At 40.3% G+C, this 21,279-nt stretch overlaps 3 protein-coding genes across 3 annotated transcripts, besides 1 other annotated feature; 2 read left to right on the plus strand and 1 right to left on the minus strand.

Moving 5' to 3' along the window:
• Nucleotides 1-405: 405 nt before the first annotated feature.
• ADH4 (alcohol dehydrogenase ADH4) lies at nucleotides 406-1,662 on the minus strand (the record flags this gene model as incomplete). Its single annotated transcript, XM_453065.1, has 1 exon — nucleotides 406-1,662. One exon carries the CDS (start codon nucleotides 1,660-1,662, stop codon nucleotides 406-408), a length of 1,257 nt encoding a protein of 418 aa, XP_453065.1.
• A 6,377-nt stretch (nucleotides 1,663-8,039) lies between these two features.
• Nucleotides 8,040-10,427, plus strand: KLLA0_C19437g (uncharacterized protein; the record flags this gene model as incomplete). The annotated part of the gene is made up of 1 exon (XM_453068.1): nucleotides 8,040-10,427. One exon carries the CDS (start codon nucleotides 8,040-8,042, stop codon nucleotides 10,425-10,427), a length of 2,388 nt encoding a protein of 795 aa, XP_453068.1.
• Nucleotides 10,428-12,534: 2,107 nt separating this feature from the next.
• Nucleotides 12,535-12,709: a long terminal repeat.
• Nucleotides 12,710-17,869: 5,160 nt separating this feature from the next.
• On the plus strand, nucleotides 17,870-18,871 carry KLLA0_C19547g (SDR family oxidoreductase; the record flags this gene model as incomplete). Its single annotated transcript, XM_453073.1, has 1 exon — nucleotides 17,870-18,871. The coding sequence occupies one exon, from the start codon at nucleotides 17,870-17,872 to the stop codon at nucleotides 18,869-18,871; it is 1,002 nt and encodes a 333-aa protein (XP_453073.1).
• Nucleotides 18,872-21,279: the final 2,408 nt, after the last annotated feature.

A 21,279-nucleotide genomic window follows, 5' to 3' on the forward strand; every position in this document is an offset into this window, starting at 1 on the left:
GTTCTAGTCAGCGACCGTCTTTGGCAATTGACTTTTATATCCTTCTATGGAAATTAGCAGTGCCAGCTTGAATAAAAAGGGTAGTCACTGTAAATTTCATTCCGGCTTAGCATATGTTCCTAAAAATTACCACAGATAACAGCAAATGCCCAGTCATTTCCTCAGCATATATTTGGTAAAGTGGAAAATAGAGAACAAAGTATCGAGTCGTTGTGCAGATCTTTTGACAAAGTTTATTAGAGTAGGAAAACGATTTTCTTAGTCACAGATACTATTCGGTCATTTTCGTACTTAATTCAGGTACATAATAAATAAATAAGTGTAGTGTACTGTCACTCAGATTTACCACAGAGAAACAGAAATATAATACTCTTCAGGCAAGGCACCGTGATATCTTGCAGAACATCAGTATTCATAAGCCTGTCTAATTATTGCAATGACCTCATCCTTCGTGAACTGGATTGGGTTAGTTAAGCCGCAAACATCTTTCAAAGCGTGTTCAGCAAGAATCTCGAAATCTTCTTCCTTGACACCAAGTTCCTTCAAATTTCTTGGAATTCCCAAGCTCTTCGTGAACTCAAGAAGACGCTCAACCAAGGCATCAGCAGTAGCGTCTTTTGCACCCAAATGAGGAGCAATCTGGCTTAGTCGCTCGTTGGCCCTAGGATCCTTTTTATTAAAAGACTGAACATGAGGCAATAGCACGGCATTACAAACACCGTGAGGCAAGTGATAGAAACCACCAAGCTGATGAGCAATGGAGTGAACATAACCCAAAGAGGCGTTGTTGAAAGCCATACCTGCAAGGTATTGAGCGTAACACATACCAGTTCTTGCGGTAGTGTCTTTACCATTTTCGAAAGCGTTAAGTAAGTGTTCTTGAATCAACTCGACACCCTTCAACGCACATGTGTCAGTGATAGGATTAGCAGCAGTTGAGACATATGATTCTACACAGTGTGTCAAAGCATCTAAACCTGTTGCAGCAGTCAATGATGGTGGAAGACCATACATTATACTAGGGTCATTTACGGCGACACTTGGAGTGATGTGGTTGTCAATGATGGCCATCTTAACCTTCTTTTCTTCATTGGTGATAATGGTAAATTTGGTCATTTCAGAAGCAGTACCAGCGGTAGTATTGACAGCAACCATTGGTAAAGCCTTATTTTTGGATTTATTCACACCTTCGTAGTCACCAATTTCACCACCATTAGTGGCCAATAGAGCAATAGCCTTGGCATTATCATGTGCGGAACCCCCACCAATGGAAATGATAATGTCACCATTGTGCTCCTTCAAGACCACGAGACCAGCATTGACGTTGCTAGTTGTGGGGTTTGGCTGAGTTTGGTCATAAATGCCTACTGCACTACCACGTTTTTCCAAAAGACTGGCTACTCTATCTGTAAGACCGATCTTGGAAATACCTGGGTCAGTGATGATAACGGGTCTCTTGAAATTTTGGCTCTTGATATAGTCAGCAACTTCATCAAGAGCACCTTCACCAAAGTATGAGACAGTTGGCATATAGAAGCCAACGACGGACGACATTTCTTTCTTTAGTATGATTTGGTTGTGTTTGAATGCGAGTTTCCTAGAACACTGAAGAGGATTGAACTTCGTATGTTCTGCGATTTTTAATGCTCGTATGTGCAACATATTATAGTTTGGACAGTTAATGAAGTCAAGATGAAAGTTTCATACGGACAATAAGATTTGTTATGATCTGTTCTTATACTCTGCATGGTTGCATTATAATCGGGGTCGTCAGCACCATATCCATACGATATTGAACGGTATAAGAAGCTTTTTTCCCACTTGATGTTGAAGAAGGTTACGACCAAAGAGCCATTTTTCTGGAATCCAATCCAAGAAACAGCACGAGAAGCTTTTCAATAATGGTAATAGTCAGGTGGGACAACAACTGTAACGCTACAGCTCTAAGGTTTAATTCTGGTCTTTTGAAGAGGTTCTTCTACAGGTTAAATCCGGTAGTAACCATGTTTCACGTGAGATCTCTTGATACCATTAGAGTATATTTCGTCTGCTGTCGCTTCCTTTTGTACCTTTTCAGTACCTTGAAAAAGTGTAAACCGTTATACCTTTGAAGATATGCCAAAGAAAAAGTTATATCAGACCAAAATTAGACGCCATGAGTTAGAAAACAGCAACGTCTCTTATTAAACACGTGAGAATGGATAGTATAGGATTGGGAACTGACCAAATATCGTGCAAATGGTCGCGGTATAGAACGCTGGTACAACAACAAGAAGCACAGACTGGAGAATGAATGCCACTATCTTGTCAGTTTCTCTGGCAGATATCTAACACATACCGTATCCAACAATTCTGCGGTACTACCCACTAGAAAAAGCTCAAAAATGGGCACTTCTTAAACTCGGTACAACTTACTGACATTCTTTTCGTCAAACCCTTTTGCTGAGGTTACAATCATTAGTATCAATAAACCCAAGAGGAAAATGAAGATATACACACCGCTAAGGCTCCTGTTTTAAAGGATTGGTAGTGATATTCTCGAAATCGTCATGTACATTTTCAGTAGCCATTGCTGTCGGTGAGTGAATTTTTGCTTTGCTTCTTGCTGTGTTTTGAGCTATCAGCAGCTGTTACAAGTCCTCCATAACTGCGAGTTTAGCTGTCAGATGTAGTAGCCATGAGAGGAATGCGGATAGCGAGCATTACTGAACGGTTGATCACGGGACCAATAAAACGTCGTACCGGCCATATGTCGAACTGGCATACTACCAAAAAAAAAAAGTGCGCATCGATATCTCATACAGCTTCCCAGAATAGCCAAATTTCATAAAAGCTGCGTGTTATTTGAGATGAGGAAGAAACCTATCAAATATGCGCAGCTGAAGGCTACAAATATCAGTTACCTCGATTACATCAAACCACGAATATATTCACTAAATTAATGAGAATTCACTAATACCGGTAGATAATTGTTCGAATTACAGAACATACGCACTAACATTGGCACTACTTTAGGAGAATAGAGTTCGTAAGTCTTTTCCATTAGAAGTCAACCTCTTTACAGTATCAATTTTCGATAAAAGTCAAAACTTAGTTAGTAGCAAAAGTCCAATTTGATAAAAAATAGTAGGATATATGAGAACTTTAGGCCTATTAGGCCCAAAAAAAAAGGTGGACCATCTATCATTCTATGTGCCAACGACCCTACCATAGTTAATGATTTCATCATTAACGTTGATAACCTAGAAAATCTTAGTTTTTTCACTAATTGCGACTACGGATGCTTGACACGGCTCGAAGAAAACAAAAAAGAAAAGCTTTTCATGCAACAATTTAGACTTTACCAGACATCATTAAGATGGTAAATTGAGAGTGCAGATGAAAACATGACTCTCACGAGGTGCTATTCACTTTTTTTGTGTGGGTGATTAAAAAATATCCCGGTTTAGCTTTAGCAAAATGTTCATTTAAGGGATTCCGCACCTTTGTCATGTAGGTGTATTTCACAACCAGCGGATCTACCTTCGTTCCGGCAAATATCCACTCTTTTGCTGTAACGTTGTGAAAAGAGTGGTAAACAATTTCTGTAGTATATTGCAACGCTATCTCAATCCGCAACGCTGCGATGCGCATACAGAAATCTTGATCTTGCGCCAAGCATAGCTCAGTTCTTGATAAGCTCATGTTTTTTCACACCACAATGTCTGGAAATGAGAATTGAAACAGAGACAGTTGTTTATTATCGTATTTCAAACTTTCTGCCAGTTGAACACGTACGGAATCCGGGAATTGTTTCCGTTCCGTATACTTTTGTTCCATCCGAACCTTTTTCTTACTTACAATCACGAAAGATTCTTACTTTAGATCAAATATCTCCCAAAAGGGAAAAAAGTGCCTCGCAATATTTTCCCCAATTTTACTTATATCGTTGCATAGCTGGGGCAGCTAAGGTGTCAAGATAGATGTTCCTGGACATAAAACGAGAACAACTTTAGCATCGATAAGATAAAGGAACGCACGAAGTCAGTTAAGTATGGATAATCGTGCCAATGTAGCGGACAGATATCACTGACAGACACGTGAAGATAGAAGAATAGATACCGATAAGCAGTCACGCTGACCGGACTATGCATAAGAAAAAGACGAATATGGAAGAGTAGATGCTGATAAGGAGTCATACCGGCTGGAGTATGCATAAGCAAAAGACGAAGCTACATGGCCATTCCCAAATAAAAAATTATGTATAAATGGGATAAACATCCCATTCATTAGCTGAACAAAGAACCAAATAGAAACACATTTGGACTTTGAATCTGAGTAGCATCAATTGTACAGGAAAAAGAGAAGAGAGTATTGACCAACATATAGCTTAATTTCGCAATAATGGAACACAACCTTGAGAAGGGAACTGTTTCGAACAGAGATGTTCGGATAGTCATGTCGGTGATGAGTAATGAAGATGTGCAAATTGTGCTAGATCAGAAAAAACTAGAGCACGGGGAAGAGGCAGTCACTTCTTGGTCAAAATTTCTGAAGATGATAGAAGTTCCACATCAGGGTAAAGCATTGTCGGTATTGAGAAACCCAGATCTTGACCCTATTGCGGTACAAGACAGAACGTGGGGGTTTTGGTCCTTCTTCGCGTATTGGGGTCTTCCAAACTTCTCTGTTGCAACTTTCTCTACTGGTTCGGCATTATTGGCTCTAAATTTAAATGTGCAGCAGTCAATTGGTGCTCTTGTGATTGCCAATGTTCTAATAGCAGGACTTGCTATCCTGAACTCTAATCCTGGAATTAAATACCGAATCGGATACACTTTAGATCAAAGAATGATCTTTGGTATTCATGGGTCGTATGTTGGTATCATTTTTCGTGTGGGTCTTAGTATCGTGATGTACGCATTTCTCTCGTGGTTAGTTGGAGAAGAGATCTTATTTCCTTTTTGGTGTTCCAATTGATTCAGATGCCCTTGTCGTTTGTGAAGCCAAGAAAGGCAAATATTCCCTCAATTGTTACGTGTTTCATGGCCTTATTCTCAATCATTGGTATGATGGCATATCTTCTTTCAAAGAACGGTGGGCCGGGTCCATACTATTATGAAAAAGTAACTCTATCAACATCTGAAAGATCATGGATGTGGTTGTTTGCTATTTCTCTATGGTATTCAGGTGTTTCACCAGGTGTTGCAAACCAATCAGACTACTCTCGTTTCAGCTGTAATACAAAGGCATCTTATTTGGGGATGTTCTTGGGAATCGTCCTTCCAGGAACCTTTGTTTCGTTGGCTGGTATGCTTTGTGCTTCAGCTTGTCTGGAATTATATGGAACTGCTTATTGGACTCCAGATGAAATGGTAGCCCAATGGCTGGATGACAGCTACAGTGCTAAAGCTAGAGCTGCAGCGTTTTTCATTGGGATCTCTTTCACTGGTTCTCAAGTGTATTTGAATATGACGCAAAATGGTTATGCATGCGGATTTGACTTGGCTGGGATTGCTCCAAAATATATCAATGTTACCAGAGGTACCATATTTGTCCAACTGATATCTTGGGTGGTTCAACCTTGGACATTCTTCAACACTAACTCGTCCTTTTTGGATGCTATGAGCTCATTCGGGATCTTCACAACACCAATAGTATCAATAAATGTGGTCGATTATTTTCTAATCCGCAAGCGTAAGGTTTCATTGTTGGATTTCTACACTCTATCTCCAATTGGCTTGTATTGGTACTGGCACGGAGTAAATTTGAGGGCTATTTGTGCTTTACTCTGTGGCGTTAGTTTGGGTATTCCAGGATTAGTATACTCTACTAATTCATCGTTGAAAGTAAACCAACCAATGATGAATTTCTTCTATGGTTATTTATTCTTCATTCCTTTAATTTCTGGAACCTTGTACTATGCTCTTAATATTCTGTTCCCATACAAACACAACAGAAATGGCAAGGATGATACTGTGGATTACTTCAACTGTTTCACCGAAGAAGAACGTACTGCTAGAAATATGATGGCCCTTGAAAATGACAAGGATGATATACTTCAATATTCAGAGGCAGATGAAATTTCGGTCTCTGATATCGATGCGACAATGAATGATCCCAAGGGAAAATGAAACAATGAATAACTGTTTTTCTCGGGCTATATTATTTGGAGTGGAATAGTGTCTACCTCTAGGTACTGCAATATTAATATTGTAATTTTGGGTCATCTACGGTGGTAACTGAGCATCTCGCGATCTATTATATACACATACACAGAGCTTCTTTTTAGGGTACTGATTGATTCAGTATGAACCGGTTAACTATACATCTTTCCCATTTTTCACTCTGCATAATCTTACAAGTTGAAGAAGTCGAGTCGTTTAATTGCTTAGACATCATGTTGATAACGCCATCGTGATCCCGTTTTAGAGTTAAATTGTTTAAATTTATGGGACTGTGTTTGCTAGCCTCAGTAGAGAACTCACAAACTTCGACGAATAAAATAAAATGGTTTTCGACTATGACATACCGAAATGCGCATATAGAAATGCTCCATGGACCTCCCTAACGAGAGATATAATCCCCATGACCCTCGTCCATTTAGCATCAAATCAAAGCAGCGAGCATATCCGTACTCGTGATCCGAAATTCTACGCTTTTCTTAGCTATATTTAGTATTTTGCAGTAGTTTTCCGTGGACTACTGTGCGACCCATATCGGAAACACTGTCATTATATGGTTCATGTTTCTCATCTACGTGAGAAGGAATGCTTGGCCACAGTACTTCTATGAAAGGCACACAAGCTCGGATATTCAAATTAGTAGACTCTTTCCTTTTCCAGCGACTTTTATTCTTCATATACATAGCTAGCTAGTACACACTTATTTAATGCTCTGCAGCTTTTGTTCTCTCTTAAGAAAAACCAGAAGAAAGATTAGCCAATTTCAGTAGCCGGTGCATTCTCGAAAACGAAACAAGACAAACAAGGGTTAAAATCGTTACCCCACTTACTTACTTTGAAAAAATTCCGAGTCGTAAATCGTAGATCTCGTACGAAAAGTCATTCCGTTTCTGTTTCCGTGCAGCAGAACCGATGATTTTTCAAATGTCAATCATTACAAGAATATGAAAAGTACAGAAATGCCTGCAGTGATGAAGAAACGTAATGAATATGTCTCTCAAGGGTTGTATGCATAGCATAAAAGAAATATGACACCACTCCACGGTATGGTTGTGCGTGGATGTTTTGCCGTATGCCTATTCCTAGAATCCTTTAAACATCAGTTGAGAAGTGTTCCCGTCCTTGTGTTGTTGAAATAACGTAAAAGTGCTTGAATTCCGATGATTTACGACATACGCGCTTTCAGAAATACGAAGAAAAACAAACCTGAGCCCAGCCGTATCTCTCATATTCTGGAAGAGAATAGATGAAGCCTCAAACCAGGACAACAGTGCATTACGAGGCAGGGAAATTGAGATGATCCTGTAGACAGACCCGTGTAGAGAATACATGGAACATCGCTAATAGTTTTGGCGAGTGGTTAGAATTAAGGCCTGGATCTGCATTAAGCGGTTTCAAACACATCGGGAGAATGCAATTCAAACCCTGGCCATCTCTTCATAGTGTTTGGGGCCAGCAACTCATGTTCAGATTCTAGATTCAATAGCAGATACATTGCAGATCACTTTCAAGAATGATTTTCATTCGCAGTCTTGACTGTACTTCAACGATTAGCACGACAGAGGATGTGTTTACTGCTGGAAAAGTAATCTGAGAAACTGGCCATATACAAGCGACGCATTTAGGATTTTCCGATCGTGTCATTCTTAAGGAGGTCTTTTGTTTTTATTCTCTCTTCATTGGCATATCCTGTGCTAAAACTTCATGTATATAAGTCTCGAAAACTGGTTTAACTTAAGGAGAATTAATCCTCAAATATTGTGGTAATTATTTCTGACGTTTCTAGTACTGTATTAGAATTATTATGGTTGAAGTCACACTAAGTAAACACACATATCCATCACTGAGCCAAGTTTACGTGCAATCACTCACAAAATGCAAGGTCAATTTGTTGGATTCGTTTGGTGGCTAACACTATTATTAAGGGTTGTGACAGCTACAAATGTTGCAGATTTTACCAACGGTAACCATGGATCAGGTTCTGTAACTCCAATCAACGGCTACCCATGCTTAGATTTTTCTTACCACGCTCAGAACACCAGAACTATGAGATATGATATTGTAGTTGAACAGGTTAACTGGGTCAAAGATAACATTTATACTGTTACAGTACATGTCACTGGTGAAGAACAAATTCCATTGAAATCTCTATGGTCGTTGAAGATCATTGGTATCGATTCACCGGATGGTTCTACTATCCAATTATATGGGTACAATGAAAACACTTTCTTAATTGACAACCCAACGGACTGGACTGCTACTTTCCGTGTTTACGGTCAAACTGATTCCAATGATCAATCGATTGTGTGGATGCCTACTTTCGAAGTTCAATACGAATATTGTCAAGGGAGCCGCACTGACTGTTCAAACTGGAAGTACGGTACTAAAAACTTTGACTTGATCACTGGTTGTAACAACTATGACAATAACCACAGATCTCAAACTGATGCCCCAAGTTATTTCTGGCCTGCTCAGTTGAAGGGTCAAGCGAAGTATCCTGCAAGTGGTCCATGCGAACAACCTTCAAGCACTTCTTCAGATAAAATTTCGAGCACCGATTCTTCTGAACAACCTTCAAGCACTTCTTCCGATGAAACTACAACCACCCATTCTTCTAAACACCCTTCGAAGAGTTGTTCAGATAAAACTTCAACCACCGATTCTTCTGAACAACCTTCAAGTACTTCTTCAGATGAAACCTCGACCACTGATTCTTCAGAACAACCTTCAAGCACTTCTTCCGATGAAACTTCAACCACCCATTCTTCTAAACATCCTTCGAAGAGTTGTTCCGATAAAACTTCCACCACCCATTCTTCTAAACACACTTCGAAGAGTTGTTCCGACAAAACTTCAACCACCCATTCTTCGAAACACCCTTCGAAGAGCTGTTCAGATAAAACTTCAACCACCGATTCTTCTGAACAACCTTCAAGCACTTCTTCCGAGGAAACTTCAACAACTGATTCTTCTGAACAGCCTTCCAGCACTGATTCTTCAGAACAACCTTCAAGCACTTCTTCCGAGGAAACTTCAACAACTGATTCTTCTGAACAACCTTCAAGCACTTCTTCCGAGGAAACTTCAACAACTGATTCTTCTGAACAACCTTCAAGCACTTCTTCCGAGGAAACTTCAACAACTGATTCTTCTGAACAACCTTCAAGCACTTCTTCCGAGGAAACTTCAACAACTGATTCCTCCGAACAACCTTCAAGCACTTCTTCCGAGGAAACTTCAACAACTGATTCCTCTGAACAACCTTCAAGCACTTCTTCCGAGGAAACTTCAACAACCGACTCTTCTGAACAGCCTTCGAGCACCGACTCTTCAGAACAACCTTCAAGCACTTCTTCCGAGGAAACTTCAACAACTGATTCCTCCGAACAACCTTCAAGCACTTCTTCCGAGGAAACTTCAACAACCGACTCTTCTGAACAGCCTTCGAGTACCGACTCTTCAGAACAACCTTCAAGCACTTCTTCCGAGGAAACATCAACAACTGATTCCTCTGAACAACCTTCAAGCACTTCTTCCGAGGAAACTTCAACAACTGATTCTTCTGAACAGCCTTCGAGCACCGACTCTTCAGAACAACCTTCAAGCACTGATTCATCAGAACAGCCTTCGAGCACCGACTCTTCAGAACAACCTTCAAGCACTGATTCATCAGAACAGCCTTCAAGCACCGATTCTTCTGCTGAACCAACTTATTCGTTGACTACCGTTACCACAACTGTAAATGGTGTGACCACAATTTACACGACAACTTGTCCAATTGAATCCACTAGTACTAAAAGCGCTGTCACTTCAGATTGGAACAAAGACGACACGACCACGATTTTGAGTCCAACAGAGAAGACCGTCTCGTTGACTACTGTTACCACAACAGTAAAAGGCGTGACCAAAATTTACACGACAACTTGTCCAATTGAATCCACCACTACTGAAACCACTGCCGAACCAGAAACAAAGAAGATCGAAACTTCGAGTACCCCAGTTACAATTGTGCCTGAGACAGAAAAAACTGGTACTACTATCAAACCATCAACTTTGGCTCCAGCAGAGTACACTCCAGCAGAGTCCAAAACCGACCAAGCTCCAGGCAGTTCTGTCAAGACAGAGCCCGCAACTGTTCCAGCATCAACGATCTCACCATCATCCACTATCTCTTCCATAAGTACATTGGAAACACTTTATGAAGGTGGTGCAGCAAAATTACTCGTGACTCCTTTCGTGGCAGTCTTTTTAGCATTTTTATGATGCTGATCCATTCCATTTCTTACCATAATTATTATTTCGATACCCGTTCATTTAACTCATTTCGGTTCTTATTAAAGCCCCACTTGAGGCGTTTACATTCTAGCACTAGTGCAAACTCAATTTTCCATTAACAGTCTCAATATTTCCACCGAACAAATTTCGTTCAAAGCCTAAAGTTGAAGTAATCATTTACCCAACCAAAAAGTTATAGTTCTTTCATTAAACTGCGTCCAGATCCTCTATTTTCGAACGCTTTTCTCCATAAACGCTGTATTGTTGATTGTATACCAGATATAGTACATGACCATGTATTGTAGGATATCTTCATATGTATAAGATCATTTTATTTATAACCAATATCCTGGTTCATTTGAACTCCAACTTTGAAGGTTAGATCAACGCGAAGTTCTCTCTATTCATGATTCTACAAGCCTAATGAATTTCAAGTTTGACTGAATCACAGACGGTGTGAGAACAGAAGTTAAGGCCGGGTCACCTTGGTGAAGTGAATTACATAATGCAATAGGGTAACTGCCTTGATCGGTGACCTGGATACTTACCAACATCAGTAGAGCTTAAGTAGCAATAATTTACCGTCAATGTAGTGTCATTACCTTGCATCCCGTATTTCATCTGGGCCTAGATTAAATGGAGAGACATAATACATTGTTCATTACTCACACTCACACTAGGTAATAGGGTTGTATCACAACAAAGCACCGTTCGTGCCCTGCTTCATTATAAGACCTAACCCCATGTTGAACGACCTAGAGCTAGAATTGCAGTCCGTCTTCTCTTTCCGTTCAAATGGAGAAAAGCTGATTCTTTGTGGCCATACCCATGGAAGAAGTCCCGCTGGTTTTCAAGCAAAGAAAAACTCTTTTTGGGGATTTCGATGCGCAAAAAACGCACCAGAGATCGGATCTTCGCTTAGTAAGTATATGGGGTAAGGAATTCGAAAAGGTATGGTAAAATACAGTGAGGACGATGGGGAGAGAAGTTCAGATGGGACAAGAAAATACATACCTGTTACTATCTTTATGCGTAGCCACCCCAACTTTTCAACGTACTCTTTCCCTTGTTCCTCGTTCATTACTGACGTTTATCACCCCATTTAGATGAAATCTGAAAATGTGAATGAATCACTCAGTATAGTAGTGCCATATTGCAACAGTACTGCAAGAGGAGATCAGAATTCTCCATAGCAACAGAAAGGGTCTTGCATGTTCTCAGGAACGTCTCCAGAGATTTGGATTGTGTCGGTAGATACTTATCCCCTGGATAGGAAAGGAAAGAAAGCAGTGCAGATGGAAGCGGTCAGAATTGTTATTAATAGCTAGATGACCAGCAATTTCGGCGATTCGGCGTTCATGGGGGTTTTTAGTCTGTTTCTGATGGTGTAATAATTGCAGTAGCTCGACAAGTCTTATTGCAAGTTACCAAAGACTTTCATTCAAACGGCCTAATGGGACATTGGAAACAAGGAAGAGTGGCCTGTTTGGTAGATGTTTTCGGAATCTTCTCTCCACTGGGTAGAGTTCAAAAATAGATACCACCTATTTTTGGCCAGACTCACTTTTATGCCATTTCTAAATGCTACTTACTTGTAATGAGGTTGAAATATGCTGAGAGAGTGTGAATGGGCCCCTAAATCTGTGAGTTTGAAGATTTATAGGGCTTTCATCAAGGCGACTTGTATGCGAGATTTTGACTGAACCCTTTGGAAGTCTTTCTTTACCGTCTTTGTATATATATATCTGGGAGTTCGAGGCCAAATTAAGGTATCTCTTTGTTTTAACAAAGCCAGTCTCATTCAGTGCAGTCAAAACCCATAAAAAAAAATCCAACATTCACCTAGACAGATACCTATAAGAACATCACAGATTTTTTTCAAGACAAATGGCTATGTTCTCTAAAGCTTTGTCTCTATTGTTGCTATGCACAAGTCCTGATTAATTCAGGGTAACGAATCGACCATGACGGAATTCCAACATTATTAGATGTTTTCGTAGTATGTTCCCCAAATAGGAGGATGTAGATATGATGATTGGCATATAATTTTTTTAGTTTTAGAGAAGATATGAAGATTTGGTGGTAGGAACTTTGTCTAGAGGGTTAGTAGTATTAATGTAATTGGATGTCATTCTGACTTGTAGTTGATAATGAAATTAATGGATAATTAAATCGGTGGTCGACTAATTAAGTGCATTATTTACAGTGTTCTCCTTGGTTCCTTCGATCTCACGTATAATTTAATGCAGAACAATAACTAATATGTCGTCGAATTCACCTTCAGCTTCTTATTTAGTAATGATTCTGTAATGACATCTTAGAAATGCTCACACAACGCCGGGGAACATCACAAAAGTTCTCTTGATACCCCGATGCAAGTAGGGTACGGCATAGACTCTTGTGCGTGATGCGGTACGCACAGCAGCTGACTACAGCCTTACATAAGCCTTCAGTCTTTCAGAATTAGTCAGTAGATTATCCTTCAAAGTTTGCGATGTAAAGAAATGGGATCAATACGCTTAAGCTTATTCTGTTAGCTACTTTTGCTAAACAAGGGCGCTTTCCAAAGACAAAATGTCTCTCAGCCTTTCGAATTAAATAATTGTCTCAAAGCATTGGTTGCCACATGAGCTCTTTCTCAACCAATTTCAAAGTAAAATTGAGCGCACAGCTTGAACAGTTTGATTTGCCTACTGGCTGAACAAATTTTAGCCTAGTTAATCTTGCCTAAGTGTCATACCCTTGGAGTTATCAATTAAATTAGCTCTAGAAACTACAAAAATACTTCAGGTTTCGAAGGGAAAAAGTTAGATCCGATTTCGAGACGAAACAAAATGCATAACTGAACCAATCACGTGATTGTAATATGTGCGAAATTTTGACACATTTAATAGTAGAGCCTCAAATTATACACACAACAACTCCAGCAGCTAACCTGAGGTAGTTCACGATAAGCTGCACATCGCCTATGGTAGGAGGTATTTCGTCACCGTCGTCATAAGACTCGAAAGAGGCAATAGTTTCCAGCTCCTTCTCAATGTAGTCAACCAATTTCTGCAAATATTTAGATTTGACCAAACAATTGTTCTAGACAAGGCACCACCACACTTCAATGTTCTTAGCAGCTCTTGGTAGGTACCGTGTTGCTTTTCTCCTCATCACAAAGAGATAGGAAAAACGTCTTAGATCTTCGGGACTGCGGGTCGAGCAATACAGCACGGCACGCAAAGCTTTACATTGTTTGGCTGTTTTGGGTCGGCTCATAACCTTCCTTTTGTTTTTCGGAAACCACTGCGTAATTTTCTTAGAGACTTCCCCTCTCGGCTTAATGTTTTAAGCTTTTTTAGTAAATAATCTGATTACGGAATGCAACATGAGAACTTCAGTACAGTGCGCAGAGATTGAAGTTTTTCACAATGAATATTGGAACATTTTAAACTTCTTCGCACAGACACAATTGCAGATATCAAACTCCAAGTGGACTTTTCCCACGAGAGAATTGCAGAATATGGCACAATGCGGACGATACGGAACATAAGGCCTGGAGTTAAAAGGTAGCTAGCAGCATATTTATGATTCAATACCAAATGGATGCTGTCTTCGTGCTTACGTAGTGGTTCTCCAATTGGTTTAAATGTGTGGGGTCAGGAAGCACCATAAATTGGAGTAGAAAAATGTGTTTGTTCATGCTCTGCTATCATTGCTGATCAGCCTGATGTCTAATGGAGTGTTGGTTTTCAGACTTGTTATATAAGACTGTACTTGTAGTATCGAAAGCGATTCGACGTATTGTTATCGGATGTTATATATGAAGACGTTTTCTAGAGTAGACCGATGGCAGCTTCAATCCAAGTGAAAAAATACACAAGATGAACAACTTGGAAAAGCAGGACAAGTTGGAAAAGAAAGACGTGCAGTACGAGAATGACTCGCAATCGGTTCAGGATGACGACCAGGCCAGTCAAATAACGCCTAAAATTGCAGCAGAGAAGAAAAAATTCAGATGGCGTGTGGTTGACAATGAGTCACCACCTGAAGTATACAACTGGACGTTATACATGTCAATTCTTATTTTCGGTATTCTGGGAGCTGCAAGAGGGTACGATGAGGGCAACGTGTCCGGGTCTGTTGCACAGGTCAGTTTCCAGAACCAGTTTGGTTTGGCGGACAAAACCAAGTCCGCGTCTTATTTGGCAAATTTGAAGTCTAACATCACTTCAATGGTTCAGTTGGGATCAATCGGTGGTACCTTGATAGCTATGTATACTGTGGAGAAATTTGGTAGAATAAAGGCGTTGCAAGGCGTTTGTGTTTTATGAATCGTTGGGGCAATTATCCAAATAACATCAAAGAATGTCGGACAACTATATGCAGGAAGACTTATCGAAGGTCTTGCCATCGGCCAGACAACCACCATTGGGCCAGTTTATCTATCGGAAGTCTCTGTAAAACAAATCAGAGGTTTGACAGGATGTCTGTTTGCCGGTGCCGTGTATTTTGGTATTATGTTGGCATATTTTGCAAACTATGGGACAGCTCTCCATGTCTCTAATACCAGTAGATTGCAGTGGGTCGCGCCAACTTCAATCAAAATTGTTCTTGCAGGACTTATCTTGGTTGGATCATTTATATGGTGTATTGAGAGTCCGAGATGGTTAATGAAAATGGGCAAGGATGACAAGGCAATTATAAACTTGGCCAAATTGCGTAATTTATCCGAAACGCACCCTTTCATTGCAGGTGAAGTCGCTGATATCAGATACCAGATTATTCAAGAGAAAGAGACTATGTCAGGCACTGGTTACCTTGATATGGTAAAAGAGATAATTTTTGTCAAATCTGTTAGATACAGGTTCTTTGTTATCGCATGTTTGGTCCAAATTTTGGGTCAATGGTCTGGTGCAAATGCAATCACAATTTATGCACCTGAACTTTTGAGTCTTGTGGGAGTCAAAGGTGTCGATAAGCTTAAAATGACTGCTGTTCTCGGTGTTGTTAAATTTGTCTCTGCTTACATTTCAGCATTCTTTTTCATCGACTTTTTGGGTCGTAAGAAGGCAGCCTACATCGGTATTTCCATCCAACTTCTAACCTTGCTATATTTCGCACTATTCTTAACTATTGTGCCTCAAGCGACCGAATCGGATGCAATTTTGACTAAGTCCCAATTCCATGCATCCCAAGCAGCCATTGCAGCACTATTTTTGTCAGGAACTGGTTGGACCATGGGTTTCAATTCAATCCAGTATTTACTATCTGCAGAAGTTTTCCCAATAAAGATCAGATCCTTTGCTCAATCATGCATTATGTTGTTGCACTTCTCTAACCAGTTTGGTAACTCCAAGGCAGTTCCCAAGATGTTGCTCAGTATGAATAACTTTGGTGCATTCTACTTCTTCGTTGGTGTTCTATTTATTTCTCTGTTATGGGTGCACTTCTTCGTCCCAGAAATTACGGGCCGTTCTTTGGAGTCTATGGAGGAACTTTTCAGCTTGCCATGGTATATGATCGGTACCCGTGGTCCTGAAATGTGTCCAGACAACTCTGAGGTCACTAAATTAACATACAAGAAGAGCTCGGTAGAGTACCAGGGTAGGCCCTTGACGGATCTCGAAGCAAAGCCAATGGATGAAAGGGTAGAGTTTGCAACAGACAATAAGTTCATTGAAGATTCTTAGGTGCCGGGCTGGATAATTATCAGATTTGGATTGGGTTGCTGCAGCCTTGATCCTAGTTCCTCTCCGCTCAGCTTCGTATTTAATAATGATTTAATAAATGACGCTTTAAATTGCTCCTACAATGTAATGGAACAACATGTGATTCCGGGCCTTCCCTAAATGCTCCAAAAATTGTTCTGTGTTAACGTAGATATGTCAAAATACATTTTATAGTTGTTATAAAAGTGATGAAAACTTAAATAATTAGGTCCGTTCATCCTTCACTTTACGATGCCCTTTTAATGAAAAGAGTTGCTGCAAGAGAAAAACTAAACATCTCAAGCAATTACAACGAAATGTATCCACACAATGTCTGCTACGCTTGCTAGTACTGACGGTTCATTCAAAAAACAGGGCTCTGCTTTCTTAGAAACTATCTCTAAGGCTCATCCCATCTACAAGCCTGAAAAGGGGAGATACTGGTTATATGTCTGTGGCACCGTGAATCTGCCTGGGTAGTCTGGCTCACTTTTGAAAGAATTGTCTCAATCTTTCGAAGTGGTAATTGTGATCAACGGTACCATCGGTACCTGCCTGACAGATCTGTTTTCAACTCCTGCACTAGGAAGCTCATCATTAGGCTTTAATCCGGCCGAAGGGGTGAATGACCCCTTTTCGCTGGGTTTGTTTGACTCGTCATATGGCAAAAATCTCCATCTCTTTCCATCCATATGCCAGTGCTGACTTTGTTCAAGAACTTAGACAAGGTGGAGAACATTCTAAAGGAAAGGTATAAAATCTTGAGGCCTGGTAGTTCTTCTGAAGAAGAAATCTTAAAAAAATTCTATCTACTGGGAGATCAATTGACTGAAGCCGATTTGAGATTATACACTACCATGATCAGATTCGATCCTGTATACGCTCAGCACTTCAAAGCCAACTTGAACACTGTCCGTGGCGGGTATCCTTACATCCATTTGTGGCTCAGAAACTTGTACTGGAACGGTAAAACTTACTAACTTCAACCATATCAAATGGCACTATACCAGATCTCATCCAAGAATCAACCCGTTGGCAATCACGCCATTGGGTCCTTCTCCTAACATTTTGCCATTGTAAAGAAGAGAGATGGCCACAGTATTACAGGGCTACCCACATATTTCAATCATTAGTGGTTGGATTATACATTCATTAGTCTATAATAAATGATCAATAAAGATTTGTCCTCATCCATATTAAGATGAGAAAAGATACGCTAACTCGAGTATTTTAAAATATCTTCGACAAACTCCATACTACAACTTGTTTCTAATTTATTCACATCTTCCCCTCTTTCGGTACGATTAGCCATCACCGATTGTTTGATCGTCATACTAATTACTAAAAGGTAGTGATATTGCAGATAAGTGGTAACACTAAGCTTACCAATATGGCACAGGTAATTAGTATGCAATTAGCAACTTCTACCAACTTACTAATGGATTCCTGCTCAATTCCTTACTGCGAGTGGTCTAGGTGATGGACTTTTATACGGAAATTCTCTGCTGTACCCTTTATCCATTAATAATAAATACAACTAGGGTAGGAAGGAACGTATGAAGTATAAAACAGTGGGCAGCTACTTACTACTCTCAATTACAAACTACTTCAATACTCTTCACTTTAATTAAGTAACCAATTGAATAAAGCACTCATCGAAAGATTATACAAAAACTAGTGTCTAATCAATCATTTCACAGCCATACAGAAAAACTAACCAGAAATAATTACAATATGTCATCAATTTCAAACGCATCCAAAAAGGCCATTTTAGTTGTCGGTGCTACCAGTACCATTGGTTCCGGTGTCGCCAAGAGCTTGAGCAAACTTGGAGCCAGCACTACTGTCCTTGTGCGAAGTGAAGAAAAGGGTAAGAGTTTCAAGGAGGAAGGTATTAATGTCGCTGTTGGTGACTTAGCCAAACCAGAAACTTTGGGTAAGGCTTTCAAGGGCATTGACACCGCTTTCATCTTGACTCCTCCTAGCGAGTTGGCTCCAGGTCTTTTCTCTAACGCTCTATGGGCTGCAAAGCAGGCCGGCGTAAAGCATATTGTCAGAATTTCAGCTGTTAAGGCTGCTCACGATGCTCCAACCATCAACAGTAGATCCCATGCTCTATCTGACAGTGAACTTATTACTTCTGGTATCAAGTACACCATCATCAAGCCACATTTCTTCATGCAGAACTTGTTGATGGCAACTGAATCCGTCAAGAGCGAAGGTAAAATCTACTTGCCTTTCGGTGAAGGTGCTTTGGGTATGATTGATAGCCGTGACATCGTCGACTTTTCGGTCAAGACTATTACTGATGCAGGTCACGATAACAAAGTATACACCATTACCGGTCCTGAATCCATCAACCTAAAGCAAGTCGCTGCTTCATTGAGTAAGGTAATCAACAAGCCTGTCGAATATGTCGCTGTCGCACTTGACACTGCAATTGAACAAATGAAGCAATCTGGCGTGGATCAATATACGTTAAACCTCTTGCACGATTATTTCGAACAATACAGCCAAAACTGGGGTAATTTTGTTACCAGTGATTCTGGAGACTGCGTTTCAGTAGATTTTTTCAACTTTAGAAAAGGAAAAGAAGGTTTCAGATGGAAAAGTGAAAGGGAGGAGGAAGGAAGAAGAGGGAGGAAGAAGAGGGAGAGAGAGGGAGGAAGGAGAGGGAGAGAGAGGGATAGACGAGCAATTGATATAAACAGTAGAGTAGCAGTATACATTGAATAGGCAGTTCATAGTTCACAGTTCAGGAGATGATTCACGAGAGATAGTTGTTAGTAGAGTGTTTGCGGTGGTCACGTGTATGGAGAAGCGTATTCTATTCACAGGGGGAGAGCTCCTCTATGGAGGAATGACAGATGGAGGGATGATGGACAGGAAGTATGAAAATGAAAAACACTTCCTCTGGTTATCACGTGAATAAGTTCAGGAGATGATTCACGAGGATTGATTGATCGTGGTGAAAAATGAAAATGAAAATGGTTGAATCAGTCACGTGAATTCAGGAAAGGGCATCCAATTACAAGGGGGGACCCTTGTATTCAGCAATGATCCATCCATTTACAAGGGGGGCCCCTTGAGGAGGATGCTTGTGGTGGCAGGAATAGTGCAATGAAAAATGAAAATGGGATGGTTGAAGTAGTCACGTGTATTCAGTAATGGAGTACCCATTTACAAGGGAGGACCCTTGTGTTCAGCAAGATTCATCCATTTACAAGGGGGGACCCTTGTGGTAGCAGGAATAGTGAGTGCAATGAAAAATGAAAAAAATGAAAAAAATGGGAAAGCTGAGGGAGAGAGAGGGAAGAAGTGAGGAAATGGGACAGGGGAGAAGTGCCTAGCTCCGTGCCGTATGAAATGACAGAGATGAAAATGAAAAATGAAAAGCGAAAAAAAGGAAAATGAAACAGATTTGAAGGAAAGGGGTAACCCGGACAAAAACAGGATTGAAGTATGGATTGAGAATGGATGGGATGGGACAGGAGAGAACCACTGAGGTTCGTGCCGTATGAAACGATATAGAACAGAAGGTGGGTGAAATGGAAAAGCGTGGGTGGCAGAGGAGAGATAAGAGGCACGTGATATAGAAGAAAGCAGGGTAAGTATTAGGGTCAAGAAGTGAAGTAATTTTAAATGAAGTTTGGTGGCAAGAGAAGCAGAAATGGGAGATGTGGGATGGGAATTGTTTGTGCGGGTAACTGTAGTAGCTTAGGCACGGCCAGGATGAGATCAGAGGATAGGATAGGAATAAGGTTGATTAACATGGAGAAGTGTAGTTTAAGTGCGGGTAAGTAGTAATTGTGAAAAACAGTGGAGAATTCTGATATTCAGAGGGAGAGAGGGAAAGAAAGGTAGAATGAGAAGGGATGAAAAATGAAAGTGAAGAGAAGCAGGTGAAGAGAAGCAGGTGATGGGAAGCGGGAGATGGGAAGCGGGAGATGGGAAGCACGTGATTTATAATAAAGCAGGGTAACTAAGGAAGTGATGAAGTGAAGTAATTTGAAATGAAGTTTCATGGCAAGAGGAGCAAAAGTTGGAAGAAGTTGAAAATGGGTGATAATTGTGCGGGTAACGTGTGTATCCTATGCAAGGACCAGGCCCAGCAGGACCAAGCATTGGCCATGGCAAGAAGGTGGATTGACAAAGAAAATGTGATGGAAGTGCGGGTAAGGGGAAATGGTGAAAAACAGTCAAGAATACTGCCAAAAAAAGTATAAATTGAGGAATGAGAATGGATGAGAGTGAAAGGAGAAAGCGAAAGAGGAGAAGAGGAAAAAGAAATTAAAGTAAAAAACAAAGAAGCAAAATTACCGAAAGAGGAAATCCGTTTCGAGTGATTAGAAAAGAGAAAATGAGAAAATGAGAAAATGAGAAAAAGAAAATTACCAGAAGAGGAAATCCGTCTAGAGTGATTAAAAAAGAGAAAATGAGAAAATGAAAAAATGAAAAAATAAAAAAATGAAAAAAATGAAAAAAATGAAAAAAATAAAAGTAAAATTACCAGAAAGGGAGGAGCGGGGTGTACGGATTTGATTAGGTATGTGGTGTACGGATTTGATTAGGTATGTGGTGTACGGATTTGATTAGGTATGTGGTGTACGGATTTGATTAGGTATGTGGTGTACGGATTTGATTAGGTATGTGGTGTACGGATTTGATTAGGTATGTGGTGTACGGATTTGATTAGGTATGTGGTGTACGGATTTGATTAGGTATGTGGTGTACGGATTTGATTAGGTATGTGGTGTACGGATTTGATTAGGTATGTGGTGTACGGATTTGATTAGGTATGTGGTGTACGGATTTGATTAGGTATGTGGTGTACGGATTTGATTAGGTATGTGGTGTACGGATTTGATTAGGTATGTGGTGTACGGATTTGATTAGGTATGTGGTGTACGGATTTGATTAGGTATGTGGTGTACGGATTTGATTAGGTATGTGGTGTACGGATTTGATTAGGTATGTGGTGTACGGATTTGATTAGGTATGTGGTGTACGGATTTGATTAGGTATGTGGTGTACGGATTTGATTAGGTATGTGGTGTACGGATTTGATTAGGTATGTGGTGTACGGATTTGATTCTTTACCAGCACACTGGCGGCGTCGTTACTAGGGTATCGAGTCCTGGAGA

The sequence above is a fragment of the Kluyveromyces lactis genome, assembly GCF_000002515.2.
Source record: "Kluyveromyces lactis strain NRRL Y-1140 chromosome C complete sequence".
NCBI lineage: Eukaryota > Fungi > Ascomycota > Saccharomycetes > Saccharomycetales > Saccharomycetaceae > Kluyveromyces > Kluyveromyces lactis.